Below are 19,199 nucleotides of genomic sequence, written 5' to 3' on the forward strand. Positions count from 1 at the left end.
GCTGTCCTCCAAAATGTAGCAGCTAATCTTGCTAGATGAGGGCGCAGTGACTGTGTTTTCACCTCAACTTTGTTAAAGCAGCTGCTTTCAACTTTTCAGAGAGGGGAGTGTGCCTACATAATGTGAGACAGGGTACAGGAAGGCAAATATTGAAAGAGTGTTTATATTATTGCAGTAAATTAGATTATTGGAACTGACTTCAACAGAATTATACTGAAATGACAGAATTTATTTATATATTCCTATTCAAGCAGCAGTCTTTATTTAAACCTCAAATTACTTTTTCCAACTCCCATGTAGTTATGTATTTTAAAAACCTAAAACCACAGCATTACTTCTTTAACAATTTTCTAATTAGATTCACATTTTTGTTATTAAAAGGATATTTATAATTTTGTCAGTTACACAATAAAAAATGTGCAATGCTAATACAGCAGACCAAAAATGTTATGAAGTTTTGAGGTTTTATCTCAACAGTACTCTAAAAGTACTGACAACAAAGATTTAAGGATGGGGAAAAAATAAATACTGCATACTGAATGTTTCATTTATCTAGAAACTATTAGGGTGAGCGTGTAGACCTGAAAAATAGATAGGCAAAGATCTGAGTTTGCTTTTTGTTTATCATCCTAAAATAGTATTTAATTCCTGATACAGTCTTGATGGACCCAGTTACAAGACACAACTCACACTAACATCACTAAGTAGTCCCCTCTCATTCTGCATTCTGTTTAAAGTGTTACTGACTTATGGTTGGATTCAATGATCTTCCGACCTAAAGCTTTCTAAATATTCATGTATTTTATGCAGAATGCTTCAGACAGTCTGGGTTTCAATGTTCTTGAGAGCATCTGACAGCCTGCAGCCCCAGATGTGCCCTCGTAAGTTGCTGACAAGTCACATGTGCCATTTGGTCTTCTAAACGTCCAGGAACAGCCCCTATCTCCTGGCACAGGGAGCAGACTATTGCAAGCAAATGTGCTGCTGCCAGATTGCCCAGCAAGAACGTGCCTGTGCTCATTCTGGCCAGCCAGACATGTAGGAGTATCACAGTCTAGCTGGCAATCTGCTCACCAGCTAACATGCTCTCTGTCTGCTTTGAAAGAATGTACTCTTCTCAAGGGCACAGGGGGTCTGTGCACGTGTTCTGCCAGCACAGCTTAGATCCTTACTCCTCCTCAGCCTTGGGCACAGGGAACTGGAGCGGGGACAGGAAAAAGGGATGCCCTTTGTCACTGCCTTTAGGACACTGGATGACGTGGCACTGCTAAGTACTACAGTTTTAGCATATAGTAGACCTACTTTTTCTTGGTTTTTAAAAATTATCACTACTGAAAGAAGTTTAGACAGAATGCCATTGTTTGTGTCTTGTATGTTTGTGAAGACAGTTATATTTTTGCTTCTGAGCAGAGTATGAACGATCATGGGGAGAATCATCCAGCACCATATTCAGCACGGCTGTAAATATGGATACCAAAAATGTCTCTTCAAAAGTATTTAAACTCACTTTAACAGGTAGTGCATATTCTCCACAAAAAAAAAAAAAAAAAAAAAAAAAAAAAAAAAAAAAAAAAAAGGGGGAACCAACCACTAAAACTGGCTGAATTGCCTGCTGAGACTTTACATGGGCCACAGTAACCAGAAACTTCTAATACCTGACCTTCATTCAAATGGCTCTACTTCAGCAATCCTATTTAATTTCAGAACTTCACTACTTCACTTTATCTCTTTATCCTTACACTTTATCTAGCATTATGGTGACTCCTTTCATATCCTATGTCATGGCTGAATAATTCAACAGCAAGTAAATTCCTTACATTTCTCTTCCACAGCCCTCAGCACTAAATGCTGATTGGTGCTTTGTAGACCTCACTAAGAAATGTTTACATTTTTCCTTCAACACCATCACTAAGGAAAGGCAGTGAGAGGGCAGAGAGAAAAGGCACTCCCTGTCTGTTCTAAGCATGCTCTCAGCGCTGGCAAAGTGCTCCAGCTGCTATCTCAAAGTATTTAATGCACCTAATTCTGAATACATTTGGAGTGCTTGCAAGCTCTTTGCTGCTAAAACCAACTCGAGGGTGCACAGCTAAAACTGCCCTGGTTTATATCTTAAATCTGTATTTCTCCTTCTCCTGCAGCTAAGACTGAGGATATTTTTTTTATTTTTGAATTTTCAGATGTTTGCTGAAATTGATATTCAGTAAGAAAACAAGAATTAGGTCACCCAGAGGTAACATATTTCCCCACCTCTCTCTCAAATAAGAGAGCTCCATTCTGTAATGCAAAGTGTATGATTGCAAAGCTTATGTTTTGGGTGTACATCATTACCATTATCAGTCCCAGTATCATTTCGCCCCAAAAACCTGTCATATAATAGGCTGTAATGATTCTATTTATTATGATGCTAGCTAAATTAATAAAAAGAAAAACCCAGTATACATGCAGAAAATGCACATTCCTACCTGTTACCAAATATACACTATCCTGTGTAGATTTCAGACCACACACATCACTGCAATTCAGGGCATTGATAAATATTTAATTATTTAAATGCAATGTTCATACAAGCATCTGCCTAAGAAGAGGGAGAACTGACACTGTTCACTGCAAGTTCCTTCCTTTTAGACTAGAACTTGAAATATTCATAATGTGCATGGTGGCAGCAGAGTAGCTTATGATTAGTTGGCACAATCCAGTGTATTTATTACATGCTGACTCTGTAATTTAAGGATATTTCCACATTGCTAATCCCATAACATACAATGGAGGGACAAAAGGTGACTTTCCCACCACATTCTGAATTGCTACAAATACCTACCACAATATTTAATTCCATGAGTAAGGCAATCTGGGCAGAAACTGCTGGTTACAGATTAAGTTTACAACATCAAAATTTCAACAACTTCTCTACTCAGGGAACATTAATAATGGTGTATCCCATTGGAAGGTATTAGGTATCTTCAAAATAGTTAAGTGATTTGGTTTCTTTTAATTACTTCCTGCCAATATACATAATTTTCTCTGAATGTTCAAAACTAACTTAAAATTCAATATAAAATTGCTATTGTTTTCATATCATCAAAAAGGAAAGATTAATGACATGTTTTAGTAATCTAGTAATAAGTGGCTTTTTTCATTGTTCAAGCTACAAGCAATCCTCAGTGGATCTTAGATGTATGTTAGAAAGGTATTTAATGCCTATTTTTCAGTTGCCAAGGTCAAACATCACCTAGTATGTATAGGGAAAGAGGAAACATCTGTTGGAATAATTTATTTGACTAACACAGGATTAAGACCCACTAATTTCTTTGGTCTGATACTGAATTTCAATTAAACAATACAGGTATTTGTTCAGTTTGAAAAAAAATCCTTCCTTTACTTGTGAGCACATTCACATATATCCTTTATTAGTGGATCTGGCAAGGGAATACTATGATTTGTCATTTTTTCATATCTGCATAAGCTCTGAGAATGAATATTTCTATTTTTTGAGGTTTTGAGGTTTTTCCCAATATATGTTCTAAAGAATTCACAAAACTTTAAAACTTTGGCTTCTATGAAATTCCTCTACTAACAAGATTAGAATACATCTCAGGATCAGTGATTAGATGTGAAATTGTAAGGTACAGTAACCTTCAGCATCTAAGATAAAAGTCCCATTTAGAAGTTTTTAGAAAATATTAAATGCATGTAATGTGACTGCAGTTTCTTCTAACCTTTCTGTGAAATCAGGCTAAAATCTTCTATATTAACAGTTAAAAAAAATCAATTAAATTGTTTAATTTACAAATGTAAATTAATTAAAATATAGACATTTTATTTCAATCAAGTATGGAAGGTGCTCTCTTTGCCTTTCTAGGGTCAAAGGGATTTCAACAGAGCCGTGATTGTATTCCAGATTTTTAATACTGGGAAAATATTTGCCAAGCAAAGCTCAGCTTGTTACCATTGTAAAGCAGAATCAGAATGCTTTGCCTCAAAGGGAATAGCAGAAAGTCTTACAGGAGAAAAGACATTGTGCATACATGTTCCATTCTTTTTCAGGACTAAGGGGAATGGTAAATGCAAAGCACAGTTTTACTCAGCTTGGCCCAAAAGACACGATGCTAATAGAGATGGCATGCAAGCTGACAGAACACTGAGCATGTGGACAAACCCATCTTACAATAGAATTTTAAAAATCCCAACATTTATATGGCATGTGTATTAGTCTGTATCACTCCAAATTTCAGAAGCCTGTACAATTCACTGGAAAATAATAATGTACAACTATAATAGTACTAAAAATATTACTTTTTATAGTAATGAATACATTGTTCCTGCAGTTCTTTTTTTTTAACTGCTCCACTGCTTTGTGCTTTCTGAGAAAGAAAAAAAGTTCAATAATGGGTACGTATTTGACAAATTCAATTTCTCCAGAAATACATCCAGAATATATCCATTGCCTGTGATGAACAAAAATTATTATTTGAAAGAGACGAGCTTTGTGATTTGCAATTCTTCTTCCCTTCTCAACAGAAAGGCAGCTATTTTTAATCAGAACAAATAATCAGAATAAACAAAACTCATAGAATGGAAAGCGGTAAGGTGTCAAAAATAAAATAGCATTAAATATTGCTCGGTTAAATTGTCAAACATACTAATAAATTCTAACTTGAATGTAAAATAGAATACTACATTTACTAATTTAATTACAAAAAAATGCCTATGTCAGTTGCATGCATTTATTTATTTTATTGACAGCATTGTATAAATGATGTGGGTTTTTTGTTGGCTAGTTCAGCTGATAAGTAATAAAACTGTTAGGTTAAAAATAGCATTGAAAATCTGGAAGGAGTGATATTAGGTCCCAAATATTTGACTATACTATTGCCACAGGTGAAACTGGAGCATGGCTGTTAGAAGTAAGCTGTAATGATGAAAATTGATTGTTTCTCCTTCTCCAGATAATTCTGTCCACAGCATCACCCTTCACCAGTGGTTCTCACACGTCAATTTACTTCTGAGAGTTAACTTCAACATTATTTTACCCTTGTGGAAAATGATTACAATTAAAGGCATATGACAGAAACTAGCAACCTTAAAGTTACTGCTATTAGCTAGTCCATTGATTTGTAACCAGAAACTGAAAGCTATTATCCTGTCTTTCAAAGAAATAAAGACAATAAATACAACATGGTTAAAAAAATTATTTCAGACAAATAATAACCAACATAACTAAAAGGAAGTTGTTTGAGAAACACACCTGAGTTTTCACCTGACTTCTTCTTTCACGGATTCTTGGCGGAGGTTTTCTTTCACCTTTCTGCTTGTGAGCCAAATCTAAAAAATCTGGTTTTTCTTTTTTTTCTTTCACAGGGCGACTGGGGTGAAGAGGAATTGTGAAATAAGGTACTTCAAAGTCAGCTGCAGAAACAAACAAAAAAAAGGATTAATTCAAGATCCCAAGTGAAACCATATATATTCAGTGTGATTGATCACAGGTTCCAATATTTCTCATTATAGAAAACAATGTAATGAACCTTAAGGTACAATACCTCAGATTTGATAACTGAGAACAGAAAAGTTTGAATGGAGTTATAGAAAGTGCTGCAAACACTGATGAAGGTGAATATTAAAACAGGTATTCCCATTCAGGTAGAGTTATTTGAAAGGGAGTAAATTCAATTAGCACCTCCTTATATCAGTAGTTATTCAGAAGACCATTTCAGAACCATTGCCTTTTACGTATGGCTTCCAAACAATGAGCAGACTCCAACTGTTTTAGGGCTGGTGCTGGCATGCAGAGCATCAGCCTTCATGTGTCTTCAAAAATAACATATTAATTTATTTTCTGAAAGCAACAGTGTAAATGCTCCCAATTTTATTTTATAAATGTGGTAATTCAAGCAATTTTGAATAATTTCAAGTTTAATGTTTGTATCCAAGTCCTGCAAGATAGCAAGACATGCTGTTAAGTCATTTATGTTTTAATTTGCAGCCAACTCTGTAACAACCACCACCTTCCCACCATTTTTTAAAAAACATCAAAGTTTATTTCAGGTTTTGCTTGAGTTTCAAAACTAATTTCTTTTCCCCCTTGAAGAACAGGTTGCCTTTTAACCTCAAAAAGGGTTTAAGGCTTTTTTACCTCCCAGACATTTTTTTTTCCAAGTTAAAAACTTGGACTTCTGCTAGACATGTATCTTGCAAAGGCCTTTAAAGGACTGACAATATACAGAAATCAAATAAGTATAAGCAAATAGATTTTAAAAGTCTGATATATTTTATGCATATTTATTCTAGAATGCCCAACATTTTTAAAACATGGATGTAAATGTGAATATTTACACAATCAAAATACACTAGCTACCTTTCCATAATTCTGGGAGATTGGGATGTGAGGAAACAAAAACGACATATGAACTAGTGCTAAAATTAAATTTTATATTTAAAATGCTCCATTTCTACTCAAGTCTTTTGGACTCATCACTGCTACAAGTGTCTTATAAACAATTCTTAGTATATTTATTTTTAGCAGTAATTTTATGATTTCTGTAAGTTTTAAATAAGCATGAAGTAATTGATTTGTTTGCTTACAAGATTCTACTTTGGCTGCCTGTTCATCAGTCTTTCTTTCATTGCTTTTTTGCCTGGCAGCTCTGGAGGCTTTCCAATTCATTAAGAAACGTCTTTCCATTTCTTGAATTTCTTTCCCATCCAGGGATTCTGCAAAAGAGAACGTTTTCTGTGATACAAAGTGAACTAAAGGATCATCCAAAGTTGTAGGTAATGTGTGTTTGTTCTATATTAATTCTCTTCAAGTCCTTTTCCTTTTTCTAGCATTTTGGTAAAGAAAAAATACCCAATAAAGACTGATATTCATATTCAAGCTGCAAGAGAGTTAACATGTCTTAATTACAAAAAAAAAAAAATCTACAGTTTTATAAATTTCAAGGGAAATATACATATTTCACATTTGGTTAACATGCAAGACTTTCTAAAACATTCTGCAGAAAAGTTATGCTCTTCCACAGGGTATAGATAGATGCAGAAATCCAGGTGGAGAGGGAAACTGCACATCTTAGCAATCAAGGAATTCTACTGGTCATGGAGACAGTCCCACAGATTTGCCTCTCTGAGATTAACTTTACTCACTTAGGTGCCATAAACCTTATGCTCTATGATTCATTGGTTGCATCTGCATGTTTGAGTCAGCCCAAATGAAATACCTCATGTGCCCACAAATTTAGGTTGCATTAGAACTGTCCTAAGGCACTGTTATTTTCATTGTGCAGAAAGGTTTTTTCTTTTTCTAAATGGCCAATATTTTGTGCTATGAGAAAAACCGAGTTCTGTCATTATAACTTTAAAAATAATCACCATCTTTATCCAAAAAAAGGAAAAAGAAGCAGATTTTTTTAAACTTATTTCTACAATATAAATATTTAGATACAGAAGAATCAGCTTCTTCCTTTCATGCTAAGATTTTATGCAAAATAATAATAAAAACTGCACCATAAGTGTTAAGATTAACAAATAGACTCACAACATAAGTGTGAACTGCTTATAAGTTTAAGGATTAATGTTATATGACAAATTCAAACACAGTAATGTGGGATCTGCATAACTGGCACTGTACAACAAAAACACTTTAGCAACTACTACAAAATGATAGGGGAATAGATAAAACTGATCTTTGAAAATCAGTTTCACATCTGGAATATTAACACAAAAAACTGTCTTGTAACAATCTCACCAATCATCTATTATAAAACAAATTATTACTATGACTAATACCAAAAGATAAGCAAGATGGCTTGTGAAGCTGATTACATAAGCCATTTTAGCTTTCTACATAAATTAAAAGTTCATGATTTGACATAAATATCTATAGCAGTAACTGTGTTTACATACAGAGTGCTACTCAAGAACAATTAATTTTTCAGTTGTTTCCTAAAAGACTGGGGGTTATGGGTGGGCTACTGATTGATTTTTTTACCTAAAGTCAGTGACTGTACTATAATCCTATCCTTGTACTTTGGTTTTTGGCAGATGGGGTTTCCTGTAAGATCTATTCTGCGTAGCTTTGTCCATTTTTTTAATACACCCTCCAAATCCTGCAATCGGAACAACAACAGAACATTGTGATTATGTTTCCCCCTCCAGAGTAAAATTCAACAGTAATGTGATTTGTTCAGCCAGGCCCAAATCCTGCACACAAAAATAACTTCAGTGAGACTATTCACATGTATTATGTACATTAAGAATGTGCATTTTCAAACAGAGTGGTCCACAGCATCCTCTGAATGTATCAAAATTGCACAGAAGAAACAGTGATGTTGGAAGATGCTGCATTTTTAGGGATACAGTAATGCCAGCTATGGAAAATTACCACTTCAATCCCACTGATAAGCACCCAAAGCCTAGGAACTAGCAATGAAAAAATTCGTATTATACACAGAGTCTGTTAGTGCATCCCCAAAGTCTAAAAGAGCCCTTAAGAGTATCATTGTGTGGAAGAATAAATACCTTATACAGATAAAGTACAGACGAAAAGAAAAAAAAGCTAAAAATCATGCAATCCACAGTGGACTGCCTCTCTCTTTTTATATATGTAGAACTGTATTTTACAGGAGAAACAGTAATCCCCCCCCTTACCTAACTGTGGGTGGTCAGTTACAGTATTGGCCTACAAAGGGAAATTAGTGAAATATACCTTTCTCCATCTCTGTTTCTGTCTGCTTACCCAGGGGCAGTATGACCTAGATGAAACTACTCTGTCTTTCAAATATAATAAATCCAAGTTGAAAACATGCAGACTTTATCAGATTGGTCCTTTCTACTAGACACCTTACTTTCTGAAATACTTTCTTTCCAAAATTCCATTGAACTTTCACTCTTGACAGGTTTTCCTTGTATGTGTGAAAAGCTCAAGGAGGGATTCAAGACAATAGGTATAAACAGGAGAGAGGATTTATGTTCTGCTGTTGTAATAATTTGGAAAATTCTACTGATCATGCTGTGATGGATTCTAAACCACAGAGGGTGTAAAACTTTGTAGCTTGCTGCCAACCATGAAATCTCTAGCAATGTAGTTATCTCTTAGCTCATTCAAATTTAGAAAGTTGCTTGGGTAACACAAGCAGGGAGAATTCTGCTTTTGCTGGCTCATCTCCCGTAGTAGAAAATCCTCCTGGAAATATTCTATCAGTTATATAAGCCATGTTTAGAAAAATCATGTGGAAGAGAAAGTGGCAGCACTGCCTCATACCTCCAAACCCTATAATTTTGGTCTACTAAGATGACGGTGATATAATCTATTGTTATTCAGTGATAAAAATGTATTTTTATAAAACTGGAGAGCAAAAGTCTGGTTCTGTGAGGATCAAGACTGATAAAACAATGAAAGAAACTCTGAGGGCTAGTTCACATGAAGAAATGTTAATAATTTTTGTCATGTTTTCAGCAAAGCTTAATCAGTATGTATCAGGATAGCAATGTGATAACCCCACAGTTTAGGTGCTAACACTTGATCACAAACTAAATTTAGGGGCAAAATATTTTAGGCTAGACTTACTAAAAAAAAAACATTTAGCAAGTATATTTATTTATCCTTACCTAAGCATTCAGATACTGTCATTGAAGTCTATAATGTGTTCTAGATTTCATTAGAAAGAATTTTTCCAAGTAATAGTTTTGCAACACAAAGTTGTCTATGACTGAAACAAAATGTATACAGTTTAACTTTGATGAATGTATACAGAGTCCTGTAGATTTTTGTTAGCTGTTACTTACTTGATAAATGACCCTGAACATGCTTACTCCAGTGTGTGTTTATCTAAGAGCACACTAATCCTGTGCTGAAATATGATTACCCTTTCGATACGCTCTAGTTGTTCATTGCCTTCCTGTCTCTAATAAAGTGCTTTCACTTCCCAGCCTTTCAATAAGCTGTACTAAAGGGACCAGACACTCTTGTGGGCAGGCTCCGTTTGATAAATGATCATGTCATGCTATCACTTTGAGGTCTGCTACAAAATACTGACGAGCAAATTATATTCCATCGGGGAGGGTGGGGAGGGGGAAGGGCAAGTGCCTGAGTAGGCAGCTGTAGCGCTGGCAGTAACTTTCTTACCAATTAACAGTGGCCATTTAAGAATTGCTATTTGACCAGTATGCTCCAGTTTTTATTGGAAACGTCTAATCCAACTGCCCCAGCTACATCTACAGACAGCCATTTGTCACCAGTTTGATTACCTGTCATAATCTATTTGAGAAAATCTATAATTTCTCTCTTGTTCCTAACTCAACTCTAAAGCGAATGAATTCATCTTTTGTGATATCTCTTGTCATAATCAATACTGGGCAGAGGTTGAATAAATTAAAGACTTGGGAAATACAGATTTTTTCCAGGAATTTCTAGCTATTTTTATCTATCTATTCAAAGACTCACACGACTCATAGTATTTCCAAAACTAATGAACTTAATAAATAAATTGTATTCTGGCTTTTTGTAAAAAGGAATAGGTGTGGTTTTTTTTTTATTAGACACAATGCTTTAAAAAATTTCCTTAATTCCAACCCAAGTACACTGCAGTCTAGAAGACCTTGTGATCCTGACTAAAGCAAACCAGAACCTCAATACAATGAATAAATGAAGCAGCCAGCAATAGAAAACAAATAAAAGCCACTTCTATTAAAATCAATTATATTTTTGATAACTGACCTGAGACTTTTTGCATGTGGTAGCTAGTCATAGTTATTTTGCATGAATTCAGAAAAATTACTTGATTTTCATCTGTCTACTGTTCAGACTTCATTATATAAACTTCAGTCAAGTGAAACAAGTTCATATGCCTTGATGTCTGTTAATTATGCTAACAAAGCCCTGTATTAGCCACGACCTTAAATGCTTGAATTGATTGAATTTATTAGTCCTAATTTTTAACTATGCTGCAATCAAAGTGGCATAGGTAAGAAATCAAAGGAATATGGGTTTTCATAATAAAGTGAAAAAACTGAAATTTTAAAATAGAAAATAATTCTACTAAGTACACAAAAGTGAGAAAAGTCTACACAAGATTATATTTAATGATTTCTTATGCCCTTCATATCTTCCTCTTTCTCAAAGATTCCATGTTGTTCCTGCAGTTCACCAGACCTGCTCCCCTACAGCTTCTCTCCCCACCAGGTGAAGCACAGCTGGGTACAGAGCTCCGACACTTCCCTGTCATGTGGCACTGCCACGATCTCTGATCAGTGCTGGACATTCCTGGGGAAGTTCTTGATGGCAGTGATGGCAAAGCAAGAAAGGGAAAACAGGGGATATAGTGCTTTTGGCATGAAAAAGAGGTACACATCAGAGTTTTGATAACAGAGGGGCAAGAGGGAGGAGAAGGGAAGCAGCTCATGTGGGAATGAAGGAGCCTTTGCTGCATGTAACAAGTTCAGCCAGCAGAACCAATTAAGTGTATAGAACTGTATACCCCTAAAATCCTTGCAACTTTCACAGCTTAGAATAATGTATGCTGTGAAATCATGAAATTCAGGGATGCAAAAAATATTGAAATATACTCAAAACTTCCCTCAGCTATTTCTTTGAACAGTAAGTGGCTGTATAAGATTGTTCTCCTGCTAGATGTCCACTGTGAGCTAAACCCTTATACAGAGTTAAAACTGACTTTGTAAAAAACACTTTTCATGGCTTACTGCTTTTTTGAACAGTTTGGTTTTTATTTAGCTAAGAATTTATATTAGTGATATGTAGAGACTACCAAAATGCAATCCCTTAAAACTCAGTAATTGTAGCTGGAAAGTTGAATATCCACATGCATTACAATGTATATTAAACACATTTGATATGTTCATTAATTTTACATATCTGCAAAGATATGAATAGAAACACTTTCCCTGTTCCATATATTTCCAGACTTGGAGATTGTTTAGGAAACACACAGAACAGTCACTTTCAAAATATACTGGAGCTTAGTACAAGTGTAAGGGATAGCAAACTCAAATGCTAATTGTATAATTTTTCCACAGATCTAACTATACAGAAATCTTCAGGTCTAACTGGTTTGGGTAAATGTAATTCTAGTTTCCTGATGATTAAATAATGAAATTTAATAAAGAATAAATAACATATACACAGTTACTGAATAATGCAGTCATTTTGTCCTCTCCTTATTCTGTTTGAGAGGATAGTAGTGGTTTTTCCTCTAAGATACTGAAAATGCTGTCTCATTCTTAAAATTAATTGTTCTTTGGCTATGATAATTTTCTTCTAAAATCATCACAACAGAAGTATATTTTATTTATAAGAAAGAAAGAGCCAATATAATTTTTTTTGTAATACGTTTTATTCAGAAATTGATTCCTTTAAAAAAGGGAAGATTTGGGGAGATCGCCTATTTGAAAAAAGCTTTTTGCTATTTGGATGTAACCAACATTATTCGATGTGAATTTAACTACTCAGCAAAAGCCTACATGAATTGTATTTTGATGTAAATTCAATCACAACTGCCAGCCAGGACTTCAAATACAAAGCATTATTAGTTCTGTAGTAAAAAAGAAGGGCATAATTCAACATTTTTTAATATTACAGTGTGAAAAAATGAAGAGTCCAAATAGAGTAAATTCATCTAGATAACTGATAGGTTATGCATACAAAATACTGCAATCTCCTCTTTAGTAAAGTGAATTGCCAAATTCTCTCAACAATCAGTTAAAAATATGTTGTGTTCTCAGAAGTAATAAGAATAGTTTTTTTAATAACTACTAAGCAATGAAAGTTAAGTTTACTAAGGAAATAAAATGATTATGCAAACCAGAAAATAAAGAGTTTATTTCAATCAAGACTTTGTCTTGGTGATTTCGGTTACTATTTAATCCAATTCATTTCAGTATTACTTAATAAAATTATAAATTTTTACATCCCAGGTAAATGCTTCTCCATTTTTACTCTCAGTAATAATATTTATATGAGAAATATATTTATATGAGAAAAGAGAGCATGCTTGACAAGCCAGATTTAGTAACTGCAGAAGTAAAATTTGTTTATATGTATATATTTAGTGATAAGGATGAACGTGGCTAATTCCTGAACACCCATACTTAAAATAACAAATATTTACTTTAATACCTTCATATGTTTAAGTTGATTGTCGACTGCTTTAAGATAAGAAAGATTTTCCAAAACTGCCAGTTCTTCTAATTCATCAATATTGTTATTGCTGATATTCAATACAGACAAAGATTTCTGAAGGAAGAAAAGCAGAAAAATATTTTTTTCATGCCATGCATGAGTCAAGTTATAAATTATTACAGAAAATTATCTTAAAAGATGAACAAACATATGAAGAAGAAACATGCAAACACCACCTCCACACACCATACAGATTGTTTTATGTTGGTGTTCCACCTTGTCCTAAAATGTAATTTATTTTAGTTTTGAAGTGAAACCAAAGTAAGATTGTTCCTCAATTATTTCAGAAATTCTTAGTAAATACAGAATTTTTAGGTTTCTGTAAACACCTTCAAATTCTTTACAGAGTTCTGCAAGTGCTACAAACTCTACTTTTGAAGTATGAAACATACATTGAAACTGACTGCATTTTTTAGAATCATAGAATGGTTTGGGTTGGAAGGGACCTTAAAGATCATTTAGTTCCAGCCCCCTGCCATGAGCAGGGATGCCTTCCCCTGGACCAGGTCGTTCAGAGCTCCATCCAACCTGGCCTTGAACGCTTCCAGGGATGGGGCATCCACAGCGTCTCTGTGCAATCTGTTCCAGTGCCTCACCTCAGTCACAAGCAGAGAATTCCTTTCTAATAGGGAATCTAAACGTGCCCTTGCTCAGCTTCAGGCCATCATCCTGTGTCCTCTCACAACACAGCCTTGTAAAAAGTGCCTCTCCAGCTTTCTTATAAGCCCCCTCTAGGTCCTGGAATGCTGATATAAGGTGTCCTTGGAACCTTCTCTTCTCCGGGCTGAACAAGCCCAACTCTCTCAGCCTGTCTTTATAAGAGAGATGTTCCAGCCCTCTGATCCTCTCTGTGCCCTCTCTGGACTTGTGCAACAAGTCCATGTTCTTAGACTGTGGGCCCCAAGAGTGCATCTGAACTGCAGAGCTGAAGCCCATATGTGCTACTCACAAGGTCTCATTTAACAGCTGGACTACACTGCTTTTCTCTCAGGCCTGATCCTACAAACCTCTTGGTATCCATACCTCTGATCCTTACTCCTTCTCTGGAACAGTACTGAGCCACATACTGCACTTTGCCATTTGTAACAGACAATAGTTACAGAGATCTTTACATTTTAGATAAAAATCTAAATGTATTTCAGTTGTTTATCTTGGGAAATACTAATGTAGTTTCACATGAAAGGAAAAAGTTTATATGTCTAGAAAATGACAAGGACTCCTAAACCAGTGAGTTTAGAATTATACAAGAAATAAGATTTACCATGATTTGGAAAAATCTCTGTTTCAGCAGTTCATACAGGAAAACTAAGCCCCTTCAAAAATTTGATCAAGACCTACATTGCAGATGGAAATTACCAGTATCATCCTCAGAAACACAGTTCATAAACTTAATCTTCTCAGTCAGATTCATGACATTGTCATCATCCAAACATTTGCCTGTGGTAAACACAGAGCTATACAGCCTCATGATTTTACCTCTTTTATCTCTGACACCATTAAAAGACCCAGAAACAGATTAAGAAGTAAAAAGCAATGCCTTAAAAAGGCTCCAAACACTTGACACTTAAAGGATAAAATAGAATATTTTTGCATTTAGCCTCCACAAAAGATGTTGCATCATCAAGAATGCAAAATTTTTTCATAGAAAACAAAACAAAACAAAAAAAAAACAAAAAAACCAAAAAAAAAAAAAAAACCCCAAAATAAAACCAAACCAACACATCAAAAGGCCTTAAAAGCCACAAAGAACAAAATCTAGACCAGGCTGCTGAAAAACATGGAAGAAGTTATTATACATTATTATCCTGGGAAGATTACAGCTGTAAAACTTTCCTTAACTTTGATAATTTCTCCAATATAGAAGGAACAAAGTACCAATGCTCTCACAGAAATGACTCATCTCTATTAAAGAAAAACAGCAATGCATGTCTTGGATTACATAATCTCAAAACAGGAAAAAAATAGAGTTAGGTCAAATATTTATGATATACATGTGAACAAAAGAACTCACTTTTTAGTGAGTTTTTCATCTTCACAAAAAGAGGCTTATCAAGCCCTGACTACAGTATGGGAGATATAGCAAGAGGAATTTTTATAGTACAGAACTACATCCATTAGCAAATAAATCCTACTTTTTAACCTTTTCAACTATATGTTTTATGAGCAATTAACATGTTGAAAGACAACTTCAAAGAGATTTCCTGAACTCTTGACATAACACAACATAGAAGAACTGCAGAACTAAAACTGGATGCTTTTGATTGTGTTGTTCTTAATATCCAGGAAGAAAAATCTGTTTGTGCCTTTTTTTTTCCATTCCATTTTTCTACAGAAATACAAAAGGCAATAAATAAACAACTATACCAATCAAATCACTGAAATATCAACAAACTAATTCACTACAAATGAAACAGACTAAGAAAACTAAGTGATAAATTCCAACCTCCTTTTTAGTTAATTCACATTCTGTTGGTACAGGGCATCCACGTACTTCCTTATTTCCTCTCTCTCTCTTGATTCTCATTTTCATTCTTCATAAAAAAAAAAAAGAGGAAGTAGAATTTCGGGGACACCTTATAAGAGAATTAGGGTGGAAGTCTCTTGGTAGAATTTCAAATAATGCCACCAGTTGGCAAAGGAGGAAGACACAGAATTATCAACTCTAATAATTTCTCCTAAAAATACTGATCTCCTGATAATTGGCTCATTGTACTTCTCAAAATATACTTACTGCCAGAGAGTTAAGAGATACTGGATCAAACAGAAGCTTTTCACCAGGAGGGAGATGTTGACTTTCAATATGTAGCTCCCTCAGTTCTCCTACTTTATCCAAACCCTCTACTACCGTGATATAGTTGCCTCCTAAATACCTACAGAATAGAACATAAAATAGATTTAATATCCTTTGAAAGTAAGAGCAAACACAAGGCTTTGATATATAGAGAAAAATATTTTCCAAGCATTATTGAATAATACTTGGAAATTATGATAGCTACAGTAAATAACCTAGCATACAAGTAGAATACACACTTAACTGATTCAAGCAGTTTTTTGCAGTTTTATCTACTGCTATTGTTATTATTATTACTAGACTGAAAAAATAAAATCATCTAAATACAAATATAAGTCAAGATGATATTCCTTTTATCACAGAACATCTCATAAAAAAACAATAAGCAATTATTGTTTTCTATTTGAAAAGCAAAATTTAGGAGCTGAAAGGACTTTAATGGCTACATAATTTAAACAATTTAAGTGTCATAGCTATTCTTTTTACTAGTAAAATAAATACATTCTTTTCAACTTACAGTTTTTCAAGTTTTTTCAGTGGTGAGAGATTTTCTATACTGGAAATACGATTGTTCTGAAGGTAAAGGTGTGTTATGTTTGAAGCAAAGTCCAAGTTCTGGATTTGGTTGATTTGGTTATCATATAAATACAGAACTCTCAGATTTCTACAGAAAGAGAGGTCACCCTGAAATAAACAATAACATGCTACTTAACATTCAGTCACTGCCTGCTTCTGGAAGCTATTGATTGTTCTTATATTTAAGTTCTGATGCATGATTTATAAATTTTCACCTTTAGTAAACATTTCTTAAAACTATTTTTCCTAGAAAACCAGAGTTATTATATATTGTCAGTTATCTACAGATTAAAGACTGAAATCTGTCATTTCCATTTTGCCCTACAGAATCTGAGGACTACAGACATTACCAGCAAATACTCCACATCCAGTGTGACTTCATTCCCTTCCCTGGCTTCATCCCATGGATCTCAGAAAAGCACAATTTTTTGTGTAGTTGTCTCCATTAAACTGCACTGATGTAACTGGAAACCAGTTCTTGGCAAAGAATTATTGGTTTTTACAAAATCTTGCACTTCAATATGTTTTAATATGTTTCTGAACTCAAATTTACACTCAAATGTTGAGTTTCTTTGAAACTTTGAACTTTCATTTTCCTATGAAACAACTAAAAGACCATTCCCCATGAAGGTTTCTGTAAAACTTTGCTGTGGCAGCTGATGAAGCAGACTCCATCCAATGGACTGACCCAATTATTAACTTGCTATGGCTGTGCATAGGAGTGGGCCGAATAAACCTGTTTGTTTGCAGCATCTGTTCACACAGAACAAACAATTTCTTCTTAAATAAAATCACACTTTTAGAGCAGAAATTGAAATTCACCACATTCAACAATGCAGTTGTTCTGGGCTCAGCAGTTTCAAAACTTACTCGGTATCTTGAGGGGATCTGAATTAACTCAGAACTTATTGAAACCTGTATACATTTCCTATTATTAAACTCAGAGGAAGGAGGACTGGGTTAGGTTTGCAGGTTTAGTCTTTGAAAATGAAAAGCTCATGGATTATTTTTTAAATGAGTAAGCCCCAGGGAGCAATTAAAAAAAAAAAAGAAGTATATTTTTAACCTCGCTAATTTGAAAAAGCCACTACACCAGTCCTAATTTGTTAACCTCACTCGGGTTATTTCCTGTTCCTGAACTCTCCTTTCCTTTCTCAGACTTCCTCTGAAATTTAAGGAATAAATCACAGATAGATTGAAAAGATTATGCTGTGAGTTTACAAATTTGTAAAACTTGGCTTTCCATGTTTGTCTCTCCAACAATGAACACCTCATCTTAACAGTAACTACAAAACATTAGCCAGTTTAAAAGGAATAATAAAAAATAAATCTTACAATTGAATCTATATTTTTATCTGATAAATTCAGATGAGTTAATTTTTGCACATATTGTCCAAAATCCTCTTCACTACGGTTCTTGTGACCAGCATTTTTAGCAATTAGGTCCATTGTTAGTCGAACCATGGTTCTGTAATAGGTCAAGCTGCTCTACTGCTTCTTTTAATACTGTATTCCACGTGCTCTTCTAAGTAGTAGTAAAGAATGCCTTAAAAACAAAAAGGAAAATGTTATATTACTTGTACTCCAGATCTTCAACAAAGCTTTCATGTGTACTTCAAATCTGACATAACCTCACCAACACTCTTTTCATTTACAGGGATACTATGTTGCTTATAAAATCCTACCCATTTATTGCTGATATTTTATCAAGTTTTTGGTGTATTAATAAATATTTAAAACATTTTTTCTATTTGATTTGTTGATTCAGTTCGCTTAAGAATATTATATCCTAGTTTTTTGTCTTTTTCACAAAGAAATATGAGCACAATGCTCCAGAACAGGCATAATTCTCTTACATTGTAGCTAGTTAATGGAAGCTCACAATCTGATTATAAATTAGAAAATACAGGAGACTGTAACAGATTTTACAGGCTGTGAGAGGTGGTATTAAGCTCCAGAACTCTTTGTATATCTGCACAGCATTTTTGTCATGCACACAACTGCATGTTGTGCACAGTCAAAAACTGTGAGTTTTTCCCACTAAGTCATATTATAGAGACTCTCACAATACCAACTTTTTTTCCAAACTCTGGCTCAAATAAGTGAGCTTATAAATGACAGAATGGGGGAGACAGAAGAAGGCCAGCAGCTAATATTGAACGGGATGCATAAATAATCTGGGGATAAAGATACCCTAATGGATATAACTTAATGTATCAGAATAGAAAGGCCACCCGTTTAGCCAGTGTGAAAAACACCAATCACTTGTTTATAAAATTATAAAAGTTTAATAGTAATAAAATGGTTATAAAAATAGTAATACAATTAGAGTAACAATAACTTGGACAATTTGAATTAGGACAATATGAGACAATAGAAACAAAGAGTTAGAGACATCCGGGTACCTTTTTCTGGGCAGCACGAGCCCGAAAAAGGAACCCTGTTAACAAAGGATTAACCCTTAAAAGCAATAACCTGTTGCATATTCATACACTTCATACATGATGCATAAATTCCACTCAAATACAGGATTCTATCTGGTCATGGTCAACTTCTTCCTCTGAATCCTAACAGCATCTTTGAGGCAGGAAAAAGTTTGTTTCTTCTGATAAGAGGGCAATAAATTCTTTTTCTCTGAAAAATTTA

At 34.4% G+C, this 19,199-nt stretch overlaps 1 protein-coding gene across 1 annotated transcript in view; it reads right to left on the bottom strand.

Moving 5' to 3' along the window:
• The window catches only part of PPP1R42 (protein phosphatase 1 regulatory subunit 42), a 27,429-nt gene extending 9,369 nt beyond the window's left edge, over positions 1–18,060 (bottom strand). Inside the window, exons 1-7 of the mRNA XM_058032364.1 lie at positions 17,889–18,060; positions 16,495–16,661; positions 15,918–16,056; positions 13,124–13,240; positions 7,982–8,099; positions 6,580–6,708; positions 5,246–5,406 (exon numbers count right to left, since the gene is read on the bottom strand). Of these exons, the coding sequence (XP_057888347.1) occupies positions 5,246–5,406; positions 6,580–6,708; positions 7,982–8,099; positions 13,124–13,240; positions 15,918–16,056; positions 16,495–16,661; positions 17,889–18,017 (960 nt within the window). The 5' untranslated portion in view covers positions 18,018–18,060. The remainder of the gene's footprint in view (positions 1–5,245; positions 5,407–6,579; positions 6,709–7,981; positions 8,100–13,123; positions 13,241–15,917; positions 16,057–16,494; positions 16,662–17,888) is intronic.
• Between the last annotated feature and the right edge of the window lie 1,139 nt (positions 18,061–19,199).

The sequence above is a fragment of the Melospiza georgiana genome, chromosome 1 (assembly GCF_028018845.1).
Source record: "Melospiza georgiana isolate bMelGeo1 chromosome 1, bMelGeo1.pri, whole genome shotgun sequence".
NCBI classification, from domain to species: domain Eukaryota; kingdom Metazoa; phylum Chordata; class Aves; order Passeriformes; family Passerellidae; genus Melospiza; species Melospiza georgiana.